A 16909-nucleotide genomic window follows, 5' to 3' on the forward strand; every position below is an offset into this window, starting at 1 on the left:
TCTTTCCACTTCACTGCAAGAAGTTGGTCGCTTGCAAGTGAGAATGACGCCCCCCTCTCCAAGCGTCTGGACACCAACTGTGACGGAAGCCCCACTCTATTTTTCCTCACTGTCCCACAGGCCCCTGTATTTGCAGCATGGAGGGATTTGTATAGGGGGATGCTCGTGTAATAGTTGTCCGTATACACGTGGTACCCTTGATTGAGAAAGGGCGTCATTAGCTCCCAGACAATTTTGCCTGGGATATTAATTGTCTGGGGGCAGTTTGGGGGGTTTATTTGGCGGTCCCTACCTTCATAAATTAAAAAGGTGGACGTGTACCCTGATGAGCTCTCGCATGCTTTATATAATTTTACGCCATATTTGGCTCTCTTGGAGGGAATAAATTGGCGGAATGACAGACGGCCCTTGTAGCTCATCAAGGACTCGTCGACTGCCACATTTTGCTCTGGGGTATAGGAATTTAGAAAGGAAGTTTTTAGGAGGGAAATTAGGGGTCTCAATTTATTTAGCCGATCGTAGTTGGGGTCAGTTCTTGGGAGGGCTTGGGAATTGTCACTAAAGTGGAGGAATCTCATCAGGGCTTCGTAACGGACTCGTGTCATGACTGCTGCAAATACAGGGGTGCTGTGGACAGCTTTTGTTGCCCAGTAAGAGCGGAGAGTGGGTTTTTTGACTATACCCATATTCAGGGTGAGGCCTAAGAATTTTTTTTATTTCGGGGACATTTGTGGGGATCCAGGAACGGGAATGAAAGGCATTGGGTTTTTGGGAAATATACTGGCGGGCATATAGGTTGGTTTGGTGGACGATTAATTGCAGGACTTCGGGGCTAATGAAAATTTCAAAAAAATCAATGGGGGTAAAATTGGCGACATTTACTTTTATTCCAGGGACTGCAGAAAAAGGGGGAATTTGAGGGGAAAATGAGGTGTCATTATACCACAGCGGTGGGGGGACTGCGGTACTTGGTCCTGCCTCTGAAGCTTCAGCAGTGACGACCGACTCCGCTACCATCGGGCCGGGGGATCCCGTGGACGAAGAGTCGTCATCACTGTCTGAAAGCTGCTCAGCTTCAGAGGCAGATTCTGTTTCACTGCCGGAGCTGCCGGAGCAAAGCAGGCTGTAAGCTTGCTCCGCGCTGAAACTTCTGCGGGCCATTTTATTTCCAACCCCAACCCTAACAAAAATGTTTAAAAAAAATTATAATTTATTTTTTATTTTTTTTATAATCCCCTGCTTATGATGCAGGGATTACGGGGAACGGGGGTGGGTAAATTTGATGCTGGCGGATATAGAAATGGCTTTTTTTATTACTGACAGGGCAGCGCTTGATATGTAGTCTCTCTCTCTTCTCTCCCAGAACAACTACAAGGAGAGAAGAGAGAGGTACATCCCAAGTGCTGCCATGTTTATAAAACATTAGGGGTTTTGATCACTGTGATAAAACATATCACAGTAATCAAAACCCAGCAGCCTATGAGAAAATTCTCACAGGTTGCTGGGTCTCTGCTGGCAGATCATGGCAGGCGCACTGCGCATGCGCCCGCCATTTTCTTCCAGCAGAGAAGAAGAAGGGGGGCCGGGAGCTGTGGGCTGGAGACCTTGGACCGGGGACCTGGAACAGGGGGACACACCGGAGGTATGGTGGGGGGCTCTGGGGACTCTTATTTCTCTCCCTTCTGATGTACGATCACATCAGAGGGGAGAGAAATGAAAAGCAAACTTTTTTTTTTTTACAAACAATATGCAGCGATCGCAACCCCGGGGGTCTGTAAAGACCCCCGGGATTGCGATCGCTCCAGGGGTCGGTAAAAACCGACCCCAATACACTGCGGGGAGGCTGAGTTCTGGCGGCCGGAGTTATGTTCTGGCGGGCGCATCTGCTCATGCGCCCGCCATTTTGGAGCACTAGGACAAAGGAGGAGGGTCGGGGACCGGAGGGGGAACTTTTTCGGTACATAAGGTACCGTGGGGGGCTCGGGGGACCCTATTTTTCTCCCCTCTAATGTGCGATCACATTAGAGGGGAGAGAAAGAAACGCAAGTCCGGATTTTTTTTTTTTTTTGCGATCGCCGGTAAACGGTTAATTACCGGCGATCGCAAAAGCGGGGTCGGTAAAAACCGACCCGAATCATGTTCTCTGGGGTCTCGGCTACCCCCGGCAGCCGAGACCCCGGAGAAAATCGGACTGTGGGGGGCGCTATACACTTTTTCCACAGCGCCGTTAATTAACGGCGCTGTGGTTTAAGTACCCTTAGCGGCCGCCGTTAAAAGGCGTATCGGCGGTCGTTAAGGGGTTAAACCTCTTAAAATGCTAACAAAATAAAATAACATTTCACAAATGGTGCTGATGTAAAGCAGACATTTGGAAAATATTAGTTATTAATGTTTTGCTGTGGTATGACTATCTGGATTAAAGGGATAATCATTCAAAGTTTTAAAATTGCTAATTTTTTTACATTTTTGTCACGTTTGATATTTTTTTTTTTTTTTATAAATAAACAAAACATATTGACGTAAAGTTACCATTACATAAAGTGTAATGTGTCACGAAAAAAAAACCTCAAAATCACTGGGATTTGTTGAAGTGTTCCAGAGTTATTACCACATAAAGTGACACTGGTCAGATTTCAAAAATTTGACTCCGTCACTAAGGCGTTAATATTATATTAATCCAGTATGCCCCCATTCGTGATTACGTGCCAATTTTATTCTAAGATCTACTAATTCAAATGTCCCGTACTTTGTTAGTGGGACAACCCCTTTAAATTTGTTTCCATATAAAACTCAATTGTAGAACTTTTTTAACAAATATCAACGTTGGCCAGCAACATTGTCCAAGCTGTTAATTTTTGCTCTCTGTTTATTTGAGTTTGACATCCCTGATGAAGTAACCATACAGTATTATCACATTAGAAACTATTCAAGCACTAATTCTATTACGATATCCAATGCTTATAGTCAACTAAAAGTCAGACTTAAATTACTTAGAATTTTTACCTATAAGTATAATGACCAGAAATTTTTGTGGTAGTTCTAGTGTAGTCTTTTGAGTGAAAAACAAAAGCAGATTAAAAAGGAAGAAAAAAAAAGTACAAAAGGAATGATTTTTGTGGCATTTTTATTTTACAATTGAAATCAGTAGAGACAAAAAAGTGCTGCATACACTGAGAATCCTTAGAAAGTACTGCATATCACCAACAAGAAAGGTTTAATTATGATGAGAAGAAATCCTAAGGGTACATGCCTGCGATCCGGTATAGAAGAGTTTTAGATGCAGTTCATCTGTGCAGAGTCCAAAACGCTGCGTTCTAGGTTACAAGTACAGTGGATGGGATTTATAGAAAACCCATGCCCACTGTGCTTCTATTTGACTCTGGGTAAACTCACCCACAGCGCAGGTTTATGAGCCACAGCATGTCAATCATCTGCAGAGGAGACGATACTCTACACTGCATAGCCTCAACCATAGCCATTCATTACATGCGGTAAATCCGCATAGTTCAATGAACACATACGGATTTACCTGCGTAATTAGAACCAGCAAAATTTGCTGCATCCATAACGCTGCGATATCCTGATCATGGGCACAAAAGCCAAAAACGCACGAAATCTGCAATGTGTGCACAAGGCCTAAACAAGTTTTCTCAGTATCAACAAGTCTAACAGAGACCTGCCTGAATGGAGCCAATTGTATATACAGGTGCTTCTCACAAAATTAGAATATCAAAAAGTTCATTTCAGTTCTTCAATACAAAAAGTGAAACTCATTATATAGCGTCATTACAAAAACAGAGTGATCTATTTCAAGTGTTTATTTCTTTTAATGTTGATGATTATGGCTTACAGCCAATGAAAACCCAAAAGTCATTATCTCTGTAAGTTAGAATACCGTATATACTTGAGTATAAGCCAAGAATTTCAGCCCATTTTTTTAGGCTGAAATTGCCCCTCTCGGCCTATACTCGAGTCATACCCAGGGGTCGGCAGGGGAGGGGGAGCGGAGCTGTGTAATAATACTCACCTGCTCCTGGTTCCCCGGCGCCGGCTGCTTCTTCCTGTAGTGCGCGGTCACATGGTACCGCTCATTACAGTAATGAATATGGACCCGACTCCACTCCCATAGGGGTGGAGCCACATATTCATTACCGTAATGAGCGGTACCATGTGACCGCTCACTACAAGAAGCAGCTGCCGGGAACAGACGTGCAGGGACCGCGCCAGGAGCAGGTGAGTATGGCAGAGGCAGTGCGCGATATTCACCTGCTCCCCATTCCACCGTCGGTGCTGCTGCTTCTTCCCAGTCCTCTGCAGTGACGCTCAGTCAGTCAGTGCAGAGGACGGGGAAGACACAGCGGCGCTTGGCGGTGGAACGCGGAGCAGGTGTATATAGCAAGTGCCGGGTACCTGAGAGGTGAGTATGTGATTAAAAATAAATAAATAAATAATCGCAGCAACAGCATATGGGGCAAATGTCTGTATGGAGCATCTTATGGGGCCATGTGCAGCGTTATATGGGGCAAATATCTGTATGGGGCCATGTGCAGCATTATGTGGGGCTCCTGATTCAATATGGATATTCAAAAAACACTTAAACTACTGATGTCTCAATTAATTTTACTTTTATTGGTATCTATTTTTATTTTTGAAATTTACCAGTAGCTGCTACATTTTTTCCACCCTAGGCTTATACTCGAGTCATTAAGTTTTCCCATTTTTTTGTGGCAAAATTAGGGGGGGGTCGGCTTATACTCGAGTATATACGGTAATTAACAAAAACACCTGCAAAGACTTCCTAATCGTTTAAAAAGGTCCCTTAGTCCGTTTCAGTAGCTCCACAATCATGGGGAAGACTGCTGACTTGATTGATGTCCATAAGGCAGTCACTGACACTCCACAAGGAGGGTAAGCCACAAAACGTCATTGTTAAAGAAGCTGGCTGTTCTCAGAATGCTGTGCCAAGCATATTAATGGAAAGGTTGAGTCGAAGGAAAAAGTGTGGTAGAAAAAGGTGCACAAGAAACCGGGATAACCAAAGCCTTGAAAGGATTGTTAAGAAAAGACCATTCAAAAACTTGAGGGAGATTCACAAGGAGTGTACTGACTGCTGGAGTCATTGCTTTAAGAGCCACCACACACAGACGTATCCAGGACATGGGCTATAAGTGTCACATTCCTTGTGTCAAGCCACTCATGACCAATAGACAACGCCAGAAGTGTCTTACCTAGGCCAAGGAGAAAACTGAACTGTTGCTCAGTGGTCTAAGGTGTTGATTTCAGATTAAAGTAAATTTTGCATTTAATTAGGAAATCAAGGTCCCAGAGTCTGAAGGAAGAGTGGAGAGGCCACAATCCAAGCTGCTTGAGGTCTAGTGTGAAGTTTCCACAGTGATGTTTGGGGAGCCATGTCATCTGCTGGTGTAGGTCCACTGGGTTTTATCAAGACCATAGTCAGCGCAGCTGTCTACCAGGAGATTTTAGAGCACTTAATGTTTCCCACTGCTGACAAGCTTTTCGGAGATGGAAAATTCATTCTACAGCAGGACTTGGCACCTGTCCACACTGCCAAAAGTACCAATACCTGGTTTAAAAACAACAGTACCACTGTGCTTGATTGGCCAGCAAACTCGCCTGACCTTAACCCCATAGAGAATCTATGGGGTATTGTCAAGAGGAAGATGAGCGACACCAGACAATGAAGATGAGCTGAAGGCTGCTATCAAAGCAACCTGGGCTTCCATAACACTTCAGCAGTGCCACAGACTGATCACCTCCATGCCACGCCGCATTGATGCAGTAACTGATGCAAAAGGAGCCCTGACCAAGTATTGAGTGCATTTACTGAACATACATTTCAGTAGGCCAACATTTCTGATTTTAAAATAATTTTTTAAGCTGGTGTTATAAAGTATTCTAATTTACTGAGATAATGACTTCTGGGTTAACATTAGCTCTAAGCCATAATCATCAACATTAACAGAAATAAGCACTTGAAATAGATCACTGTTTGCAAAGACTATATAATATAGGTGTTTCACTTTTTGTATTTAAGAACGGAAATAAATTAACTTTTTGATGATATTCTAATTTTGTGAGAAGCACCTGTATGTTACTGCCTAAAATGCACCCAGAGTAGCTTGTATATACCGTAAGTCTATCCACAGCCAGATTGTACAGGATAGTATTCTTGGAAGTATACTGTAAAACAATTTTAGGTGCAGACACAATCTCAACACATACACATTTCACCCTTTCAGAGTTTTACTCCCTACTAAAATTGTTAATGGACATCAAGCCAATACAAATTACTGAAAGGTCAAAAATTATGTCACTTTTACAAGGTTGTCCCAGAAAACGTTTTCCTGTAAGTACATCAGTAGCACATAAGGTGCTACTGTCGAGCCCCTGATGCGATGTCTTTTCTTAACAGAACTCAGCGGTTCTGCCAATGTAGACTGTGCAAACCTCTTAGAGCTACCGGACCAGCTGACTGCCACGCTGTCAACGTGAAATCCATGCTTCAAACATAGTGCAATGGTGGAGACTCAGTGCTGGAAACTCCATGCTGGGCCCAGGGATGGTGAGCAAAGCTCAAGGTTTTTCTTTTGTGCATTTGTTTTTTGCCACTAATGGAGCTTTGGTCATTGCACCCTAATGATGATACGTTTCAGGCAAAGAGGCAGTGGTGTCAGAAGCATCAGAAGCAGGGACTGCGCAGAAGCCACTGAGGATGCGATGGAAGGGACAAAAGCTACAGTCACTTCTCATCAGTCCCACCCCAAAACAGGTTGTCAACAAGGGACAGTGGTGACAAAGCACCGCCCCATGATGACACGTTTACAAGGTAATAAATGCTGCAGAGAAATGACTGGCCAAATCTTTAAACTTAGGTTTTTGTTTTTCTGAAACATTCAAAACATACCCGACTGCAATTGTGCAACCAAGCTCTAATCACACGGACACTGTTTTGGGCACCACAAATCTAATAACAGGTTCCCTTTAAACTGCCATCAATACATTACAGTATCCACATATTTTTCATAGTATGCCAATCTTAGCATTATGCCCAGGTGCTACATTTAACAACAGATCTATGAAAAGTCTCACTATTATATTTCTGCACTTCATGATATCAGTTCAGCTGAAATGAAGTGTGAAGGTACAGAATAGTATAGGAGGGCAGCATTTCAGAGCTAGCTTCCTACTGAAGAAAAGGTTTCAGTGAAAATCATTAAGCATAAGGAATTCAATGCAGGGTGAGCAAAACAATGACATCTAAGCATGTGGTAAATCGGAGCATAAAAAGTCTAATAGCGGAGGTGAAGCAGACAAGGGCGGTTAGAGGTGACCTGTCTCCTGCTTGTCAATGGGCTGCTTACAGGAAGGCCCAGACTGTCCTACACAGAAAAGCTGACATTTACACAATGCCCATTCATCCATTCTCCAATGCTCTGATAGCAAAAGGGTACTACAAATTCAATAGGAGCATGAATCAATGCTGCATGTTAATAGCCTGGACTCTTCACGGAGCACACATTTCAGTAGGAATGCCTTTGAAATAATGAAATCTTACATTTCTGTACTTTAAATTAAGAAAGAAGAAAGATTATGAATGCAAGAAGTGCATGGGTAGTTATGATTATAGATATCATGTAGCACATTAGGGTTACAATTTTGGTATAAGTCACTTGATCATAGCTGAATTTAGCTTGGATCCAGTGATTAGAAACATTTGCGTTAGGTTACATGGAGAGATAGCGGAGAAGTCATGGGCTGTTCATGGGCTTTAACAAGGATTTGATTAAAAAAAAGGGGGCATTTTGTCAATAGCTTTAATATTTAGATGGATTTTTGGCTTGTGTGGTGTCAATCTTTTATAATGGACAAAATTAACCATTAGGCAAAAAAGAAAACCAAAACTGCTCCAAGTGAGACATCATGGAGCAGGTAAGAAAGTGAAAAAAAAGATAGGGTAAAATAAATATATTCCATTTACATTGTACAAATCACTGGCACTGTATGACCATGTACGCTACTAAACAAGTATTATCATTCGTTCACATTCAGAACATTTACATAAGGCGCAATGCTGCCAACAACCTACACGAAAGAGGACAAGCTAGCACATGATCATTTGATAGTACATATTTATATGGACCATTGGTGGGCAACAGAATACGGTATTCATCCACCTGCTCATCGTAGTGTAACTAATTCGTCACGTGCCCACTCTCAGGCTTGGGTTGTGCCTGAATCCATGAGGCTGTAATCGCCGCAAAAGGTGGACCTACACCATATTAAACTAACTTTTAAACATATTAAACTAACTTTTGTTGATGTCTCCATTATTTTGAGATATCTCTCTCTCTCTCTATATATATTATATATATATATATTATATATATATATATATATATATATATATATATATATATATATATCCATGTACACACGTACACACACACACGTGTTTTCATGAATAGTTGAGCCCATGGATCCATTATATGTCCATTTTGCAAGTCGGCGAGAAAATCTCGCCGTGCGGATGCTTGCATGCGAGAAAATCGCATCCTCGCACTGCACACGGATGACACATGGATCACTGTTCAGGGAACATTTCTGCGATTCTCGTCCGTGTAAAACGGAACGATTTTTCTTATACATTGTGTGCGACTCCAGCCTACAGGAGATCCCCCAACATTAAACAATGGTATTTTACTTACTGATCAGAAGGGGTCTGATTGTCAGGACCTTGCAAAAAAAAAAAAAAACAGGGGCAGCAGCATTTTTTTCCCCCTCCACAGCAGCACTGCCATCTGCAGTGTAGGGAAGTGCAACACAGCCCTATGTATGTGAAAGGAGCAGCTCCCCGTACAGCAGTGCCACTTTGACAGCAAAAATGATGAAGGAGAATTGACCCATAACTGAGTGTATTTACACCATTGTATAATAATTGGGAATATCCCTTTAAAAAAAAAAGTTATATCTGACCCTGTTGAGAGCAGAGCAAAGTGCTGCAGTGCACAGGCGCTGGGAAAGGTCAGAGACGCCCGGCGCCTTCGCACTGCAGTACTTTGCTCTGCCCTCAACAGGGCAGACAAAGTACGCCTGCGCCGCAGCGTGAAGACCAGAAGAGGACGTCATCTGATGAAGATAGGAGGCGCCGGACCGGACCGTGACACCCATCGGACTGGGACCGCCCCTGGGTGAGTATAATATAATCTCTTTTTCTTATCTTTTAGGTTACATCGGGGGCTTATCTATAGCATTACAGAATGCTGTAGATAAGCCCCTGATGCTGGTGGGCTTAGCTTACCCTCGAATTTGGGGGTGACAGGTTCCCTTTAAAGCTGAAGTCTTAAACAGGTAAAAGTTTTACTTTTATTCTACTTCCACATATGTAGCAAATATTTTATATGCACCTACCTGAAATCGGCTGGGAAAGGAGTTCGGCAAGCTGGAAAACCCCCACGGCAAATGTTAGGATTTGTTTCAGCTTTGTATTAGTACGCTTTGGAGTAGCGTGGTGCCACCTGCAGGTCATTTTTACTTACTACAGGTTTATGAAAATTAATGTTTAAAGTGTATTTTGTGATCACATAATGGATGTGTGGTTTGTTTGGCTATTTTCTTGCTGAAGGTGGCACGTTAACCTTTCAAATGGTGTATCATTTGGGTGTGTTGGTGCAGTATGAACGGCGATACAAAGTAATCACCGAAAAAGAGTGTTTAGAAATAATATAGAAGGATACTTGCTAATTGTTATGTGGTCCAGAACAAGGAGGGGTGAGTTGGATGGGTATTTTCATCTGTTGTATGTTGAAAAATTCAATAAAAATGTATCCGATTTAAAAAAAGAAAATTGTCTGCATTTTTTTTAAAAAAAGGTGTATTTGCTTTATTGGGCAAGGCCATTACACAGCGGCAAAAGCGTCTAACATACTGGGCATGTTTATCCAGTTCAAGAATGGGGCATTTTCCCCAGACACATTCTGGGGTTCTTTCATACATGCACTTTTAACAACTCCCAAAAAATATGAAGATCTGTTTCATTCAGATATTCAAAATCATTTCTCCATCTTTTTCTGCGAAACGTGGGTCTTAATTTTCATGTAATTTTTTTTTTTTTTTTTTAGCGGATTATAAGGGGAAAAGTAAAGAAAAATCTGAAATGTGTATTTTTTCACATTTTCTTATTTTTATTATGACCACAAAAGGACCAGTTACATTTTAAAATTGTGATCCCCTTTCTGTAGCAATTTTATTTAGTGGACTATTTTTCTTTTTCTTTTTTTTTTTTTTTAACAAGGGTGGGGCTAAAAACATTCACATGGTTTTTTCCCCTTGATTTTTTTAATGTTTAATTTTTCCATTCATTTCAGGCTTAGAAATGGCTTAGGCCGGGTTCACATTTGCGTTCGGGGGCTTTGTGGAGGGCTGCTTACGTCCTCCGCTAAGCCCAGCCTACTTCTGCATGAGTCCTGCGTACCTATCTTCAACATTTAACGTACCTATCTTTAACGCACCAGCACAAAACGCAACTTGTTGCATTCCCGTGCAGTCGGCGGGCACGTCAAAACGACGCATCCGTATGTCCTACGTACCCAATGTTTAAGACAGGTACGCAGGACGCATGCAGAAGTATGCGGAAGTAGGCGGGGCTTAATTGAGGACGTCCGCAGCCCTCCGCAAAGCCCCCGAACGCTAATGTGAACTTAGCCGTAGCCACCTGCTCTCTCCCTACACCCAGCGATCATTGGGTCCGGAGAGGAGGAAGTGCTGACAGTGCTTCCTATTCTGTATAGACAGTACTGGTTCAGCAGTGTATGCAGAAATTAGGAAGCAGACTTGTTATAACCATCTCTGTCTTCTCTATGGGGAATCTGGCTGCGTCTGACAGCCGGCTCCTCACTGCAGCAGCACGATATTTTGAAAGCAGCTTACTCTCTGCATTGAGAAGCAGAACGTCAGTACTTATAAGTGTGTGGGAGGTCCGCACTTTTACGGAGTGGTCTGAACCTAGTCAAGAGAAGGCTGTGCCAGACACTGTCAAAGCTTTTTCAGGACTCCTCTCTCCTAGTAGCTCTATTTCAAAGCTCAACCCAACGCAGAAGTGGCATTACATCCCCTGTACGTCTGAGGAACAATTAGCTTGAAGGAGTTTTTCTGTCCAGAGGTTCGGCACCCAATCTCTGTCTCCACTGCGGTGGATAACTGCTCTGGCTTGGATTTTCTTTTTAAGTCTCTCGACAATGAATAAAACTGACAAAATAAATTCAAAGATTTAAATATTATATATGGTATATTTAGTACATATAGTATTTACACTTCTGTACAAGATACTATTTGAAATCCAGACACAAGGGAAATGTTTTATTACCCATATTGATTTCAATTAATAGGTTCCTAGTACATAAATATTCACTTATGAGCTCATCACCTTTGATTTTCCTTCTTCTAAAGAGACTTGATTTAACGGCACAAGCTGCTGTTTCACAAAGCAAACCTGTCCAGCCTGTTTAATTTCTGCATAAAGTCTACTACACCCAGACTCAGCTAAAGGCCATGGGCAGGGCAGAGCAACACTGAGGTGGGACATTCCTGTACATCAGTCTAACATTTATTAGCCCTACACAGAGGAAATAGCCAATCCAATATCCTTTATACAATGTCGCTTATAGCACAGGTAACTTACAGCTCATCTCGTTGCCTCTGTGACAGGACCATGATGAATTCAGTCCTGGAAACAATACAGTGGTGGAGACCTTCAGGAGTTCACAAATCCTAAGGAACTCCGGCTCTGCGATGAATATGGCCACAGAGTGGCTTCAGATATAAAGAACCACAAGATAAATCCCACAGAAGATTTGAGTCATTCAACACGGAAGGTTAATTGCACCTGGAAAAATAAAACAAGAGCAGTAAGCAAAATGAAAACTGAGCGTCTAACAAACATTAAACAGCCTAGAATACCAATTGGGATAGTCAGATGCTGTTTGGATAGGTCTTGTGACAGACCCAGCACAACATCAGGACTTTTGTTGAAGGGAACCTATTACACACATGTCAACATTGCCCAATTCAAAAGATCATTATGGGGTGTGTGGGGGTATGGGATAGGTGTGAGGGGGGAGGTGGGGTGGGGACTAACACCAATTTAGAAGAGTATTTAATAGAAAACTGTCTATGTCGCCCATTGCAACCAAAGCTTAAAAAGGAATCTACCAGCAGGTTTTTGCTATGTAGTATTAGCATGAGGTAGGAGATTAAACACAGAATTCAAAGATGTGTTAAGGTCGGGCTGTGCACTGTTAGGGTATGTGCACACGTTGCGGATTCCCTACAGATTATGTGCAGATTTCGTCTGCGTTTTTACACCTGCGGATTCCTATAATGGAATAGGTGTAAACGATGCAGATTCTGCACAAAGAATTGACATGCTGCGGAAAATAAACCGCTGCATTTCTGCGTGGAATTTTCTGCAGCATGGGCCCAGCAGATTTGATTTTCCATAGGTTTACATGGTACTGTACACTGCATGGAAAACTGTGGATTCGCAGGGCCAAATCCACTGCAGATCCACAGCCAGATCCGCAGCCAGATCCGCAACATGTGCACCTACCCTTAATTTACACTGAAGATTTATCACCTGGTGATTAATCACTGCTGCTCTGATCAGCAGTCCATAGACTATATAGATAGAGAGCCTGGTGTGGGGGCAGGTTACACTGTCAGAACTGCTGCACCCAATAAACTAAAGGATACATCCTTGGATTCAGCTTCTCTTGGCCTACATTATGCTATTTTCCTATGAGGCAGCAAAAACCTGGGGACAGATTTTCTTTAACTCTCCTATTCTGAACTGCTCTGATAAAATGAAAACTATACTGTAAGTGCACATTAGTCTCTTGAGAAATCTGCCCCACAGTGCTATGCTAAAGGGAAACAAACATGATGTCCGATTAACACTATACTGTATCTGCTAGTTATTAGCGTCATGAAAGTGCCCAGTCGCTGTACTGAAAATGCAGCACCCGGGTGAAACATTGACTTCACACCTCCAGGAAGCCGCCAGCTTTCAGTTATACAAGCGTGCCCAGAGCAATTACTGTCACCGGTCAGAGTACACTGATGAGGGGCAAATACCCCGAAACTGCTGTCTGTGGATGGATACCATGTTTTGGCATAGGTGGTTATCCTTTATTCTATGCTGCCCTTCCCGTGGTTGTTCCTTCCCGGTGAAAGACCGGCTATTCATTGCTTGCGTTGAGAAACACGTGATGGTGTCTCCGCGGCTTTTCTACATGCATTTGCAGAGTACAGAGCAAAGGCATGTGAGCACACCTAGTCACTAACTGACAGCCGACTCTATAATGCATCAGCGCAGCTAGGCCGGGGGCACAATCAATACCCGGCACTGCCACTGGCTCTCAGGACCGGAGCATTCAGCTTCATGTATTTCTATGCAGCTGCACGCTCTGGTCATGAGTGACGGTGGCAGTGCCGGGTATTGATGTGAGTTTCTCGCCTTGCAGTTGCAAAGTGTGACCCCGGCCTTATAGAGATCTCAGCATTCAGAGAACTGCTAACTCTACAACAGACGTAACAGTGCTTTTCTTTCAGAACTGCACACAACAACCCAGTATGTGACATCGCTGGAATCAGGGTCTGTCTCCCTCTGATATGATGCTTTCAGATAAAGCAAAAACCGGAGATATTATACAGTCATGGCCAAAAGTATTCACACCCCTGCAATTCTGTCAGATAATACTCAGTTTCTTCCTGAAAATGATTGCAAACACAAACTCTTTGGTATTATTATCTTCATTGAATTTGTCTTAAATGAAAAAACACAAAAGAGAATGAAGCAAAAAGCAAAAATTGATCATTTCACACAAAACTCCAAAAATGGGCCAGACAAAAGTATTGGCACCCTCAGCCTAATACTTGGTTGCACAACCTTTAGCCAAAATAACTGCGACCAACCGCTTCCGGTAACCATCAATGAGTTTCTTACAATGCTCTGCTGAAATTTTAGACCATTCTTCTTTGGCAAACTGCTCCAGGTCCCTGATATTTGAAGGGTGCCTTCTCCAAACTGCCATTTTTAGATCTCTCCACAGGTGTTCTATGGGATTCAGGTCTGGACTCATTGCTGGCCACCGTAAAAGTCTCCAGTGCTTTCTCTCAAACCATTTTCTAGTGCTTTTTGAAGTGTGTTTTGGGTCATTGTCCTGCTGGAAGACCCATGACCTCTGAGGGAGACCCAGCTTTCTCACATTGGGCCCTACATTATGCTGCAAAATTTGTTGGTAGTCTTCAGACTTCATAATGCCATGCACACGGTCAAGCAGTCCAGTGCCAGAGGCAGCAAAGCAACCCCAAAACATCAGGGACCCTCCGCCATGTTTGACTGTAGGGACCGTGTTCTTTTCTTTGAATGCCTCTTATTTTCTCCTGTAAACTCTATGTTGATGCCTTTGCCCAAAAAGCTCTATTTTTGTCTCATCTGACCAGAGAACATTCTTCCAAAACGTTTTAGGCTTTTTCAGGTAAGTTTTGGCAAACTCCAGCCTGGCTTTTTTATGTCTCGGGGTAAGAAGTGGGGTCTTCCTGGGTCTCCTACCATACAGTCCCTTTTCATTCAGACGCTGACGGATAGTATAAGTTGACACTGTTGTACCCTCGGACTGCAGGGCAGCTTGAACTTGTTTGGATGTTAGTCGAGGTTCTTTATCCAACATCCGCACATTCTTGCGTTGAAATCTGTTGTCAATTTTTCTTTTCCGTCCACATCTAGGGAGGTTAGCCACAGTGCCATGGGCTTTAAACTTCTTGATGACACTGCGCACGGGAGACACAGGAACATTCAGGTCTTTGGAGATGGACTTGTAGCCTTGAGATTGCTCATGCTTCCTTCACAATTTGGTTTCTCAAGTCCTCAGACAGATCTTTGGTCTTCTTTCTTTTCTCCATGCTCAATGTGGTACACACAAGGACACAGGACAGAGGTTGAGTCAACTTTAATCCATGTCAACTGGCTGCAAGTGTGATTTAGTTATTGCCAACACCTGTTAGGTGCCACAGGTAAGTTACAGGTGCTATTAGTTACACAAATTTGAGAAGCATCACATGATTTTTCGAACAGCGCCAATACTTTTGTCCACCCCCTTTTTTATGTTTGGTGTGGAATTATATCCAATTTGGCTTTAGGACAATTCTTTTTGTGTTTTTTCATTTAAGACAAATTAAATGAAGATAATAATTACAAAGAATTTGTGTTTGCAATCATTTTCAGGAAGAAACTGAGTATTGTTTGACAGAATTGCAGGGGTGTGAATACTTTTGGCCATGACTGTACATCAAAATGCTGATGACAAAACAAGATTTTATTTTGCACATACACAAAACTAATTATTTTTTTAACAATTTAATTCAAGACCATACTGCAAAAAACAAAACAAACAAACAAAAAAAAACCTCAGCATCCCAATGGACTAGTGATGAGCGAGTGTGCTCATTACTCGAGAATTCCGAGCATGCTCAGGTGTTCTCCAAGTATCTGGGGCGTGCTCGTGTTTTATATTTGTGTTCCCGCAGACAGCCTGAATACATGTGGGGATTGCCTGTTTGTTAGCTACAACACTTGGAAGGGATTACTATGAGACATGCAACAGTGGGGACTCGCACAGATTTTGTGAAGCACGCCGAGGACACTTAGCACACCAGCATGCTCGTTTAACACTTTATCCGAGCACGTTCGTTCAACACTAGCGTATCACAAAAGGAAGCATCTCCTTAAGCCCATGCACAAAAAAGTCCACCTACAGTTTGCCAGGGTCAATGCTGAAACATTTGAAGACTGCTGGGACTCTATACTCTAAGTAATGAGACCAAGCTAATCTTTTTGGGACTGATGGCTTCAAAACTAAATGGTGTCAAAGGTGAGGAGAACAAAAGAAAAAAAAAAAAATGCACGGTGCCTAAAGGGAAACCATGGTGGTGGTAGTGTCGTCATGTGGGGCTGCGCGAGGCCTGCTGGTGTTGGCAGCTACATTTCATTGATGGTGTCATGAATTCACAGATGTACTGCTCTAGATTGAAAGAGATGCTACCATCACTCCATGTCCTTGGTAGATGTACAATTTTCCAAAGTGACAATGATCCAAAACACACATCTAAGGCCTCTGTTACATTTCTGAAGAACAGGATGAAAGGGATTCAGTGACCACGTGGCTCCTGATCTGAACCTTAGGGAATTCTGAAGAGACAAGTTGAGCATCACTCTCCATCTAGCATCTAGGCTCTAAGGGTAAGTTTACACAGGGCGTTTTTGCTGCTTTTTATATGCTAATTTTCAGCTGTTTTTTAAAGTACCAGCAAAGCCTATAAGATTTCAGAAATCTCACGCACATAGTTTATTTGTGTGATCAGTATTTTGTGCTTTGCTGCATTTTTTGGACATTGAGCATCTCACTTTCAGCGTTTTTGCTGCGTTTTTCACCTATTGACTTGAATGGGTGTTGAAAAAAGGCAGCAAAAACGCAGGTATCATTATTTGCTGCTGAAAATTCAAAGACATTAGTATGGACAAAGAGAAAAACGCAGCAAAAACACGCACCAAAACCTGCGTTTTTGACACAGCTTCTTTCCTGCCAAGAAAATCGGGTTTTGGTGCAGAAAAAAAAAACAGCAAAAACGCTTTGTGTGAACTTACCCTAAAAGAGATCGTTCTTAAAAAATGGAAAAAGATGTTGCAATATGTCACCAACTTGCAAATTCCATGCCTAGGAAGACTTTGTGCTGTCCTTAAAAATCGTGGAGGTCATACAAATTAGTAGATGTTCGTTGTTTTTCATGTGGGGTGTACTCATCTTTGCAACAATTAATTTGGTGAATCTAAAGC

General features: G+C 42.6%; 1 protein-coding gene across 1 annotated transcript in view; it reads right to left on the bottom strand.

The window, feature by feature from the left end:
* Positions 1-16909, bottom strand: part of PAFAH1B1 (platelet activating factor acetylhydrolase 1b regulatory subunit 1) — a 115911-nt gene that overhangs the window by 33955 nt on the left and 65047 nt on the right. The window contains exon 2 of the mRNA XM_077294408.1: positions 11699-11902. Coding sequence (XP_077150523.1) covers positions 11699-11730 — 32 coding nt within the window. The 5' untranslated portion in view covers positions 11731-11902. The remainder of the gene's footprint in view (positions 1-11698; positions 11903-16909) is intronic.

The sequence above is a fragment of the Ranitomeya variabilis genome, chromosome 3 (assembly GCF_051348905.1).
Source record: "Ranitomeya variabilis isolate aRanVar5 chromosome 3, aRanVar5.hap1, whole genome shotgun sequence".
Lineage (NCBI taxonomy): Eukaryota > Metazoa > Chordata > Amphibia > Anura > Dendrobatidae > Ranitomeya > Ranitomeya variabilis.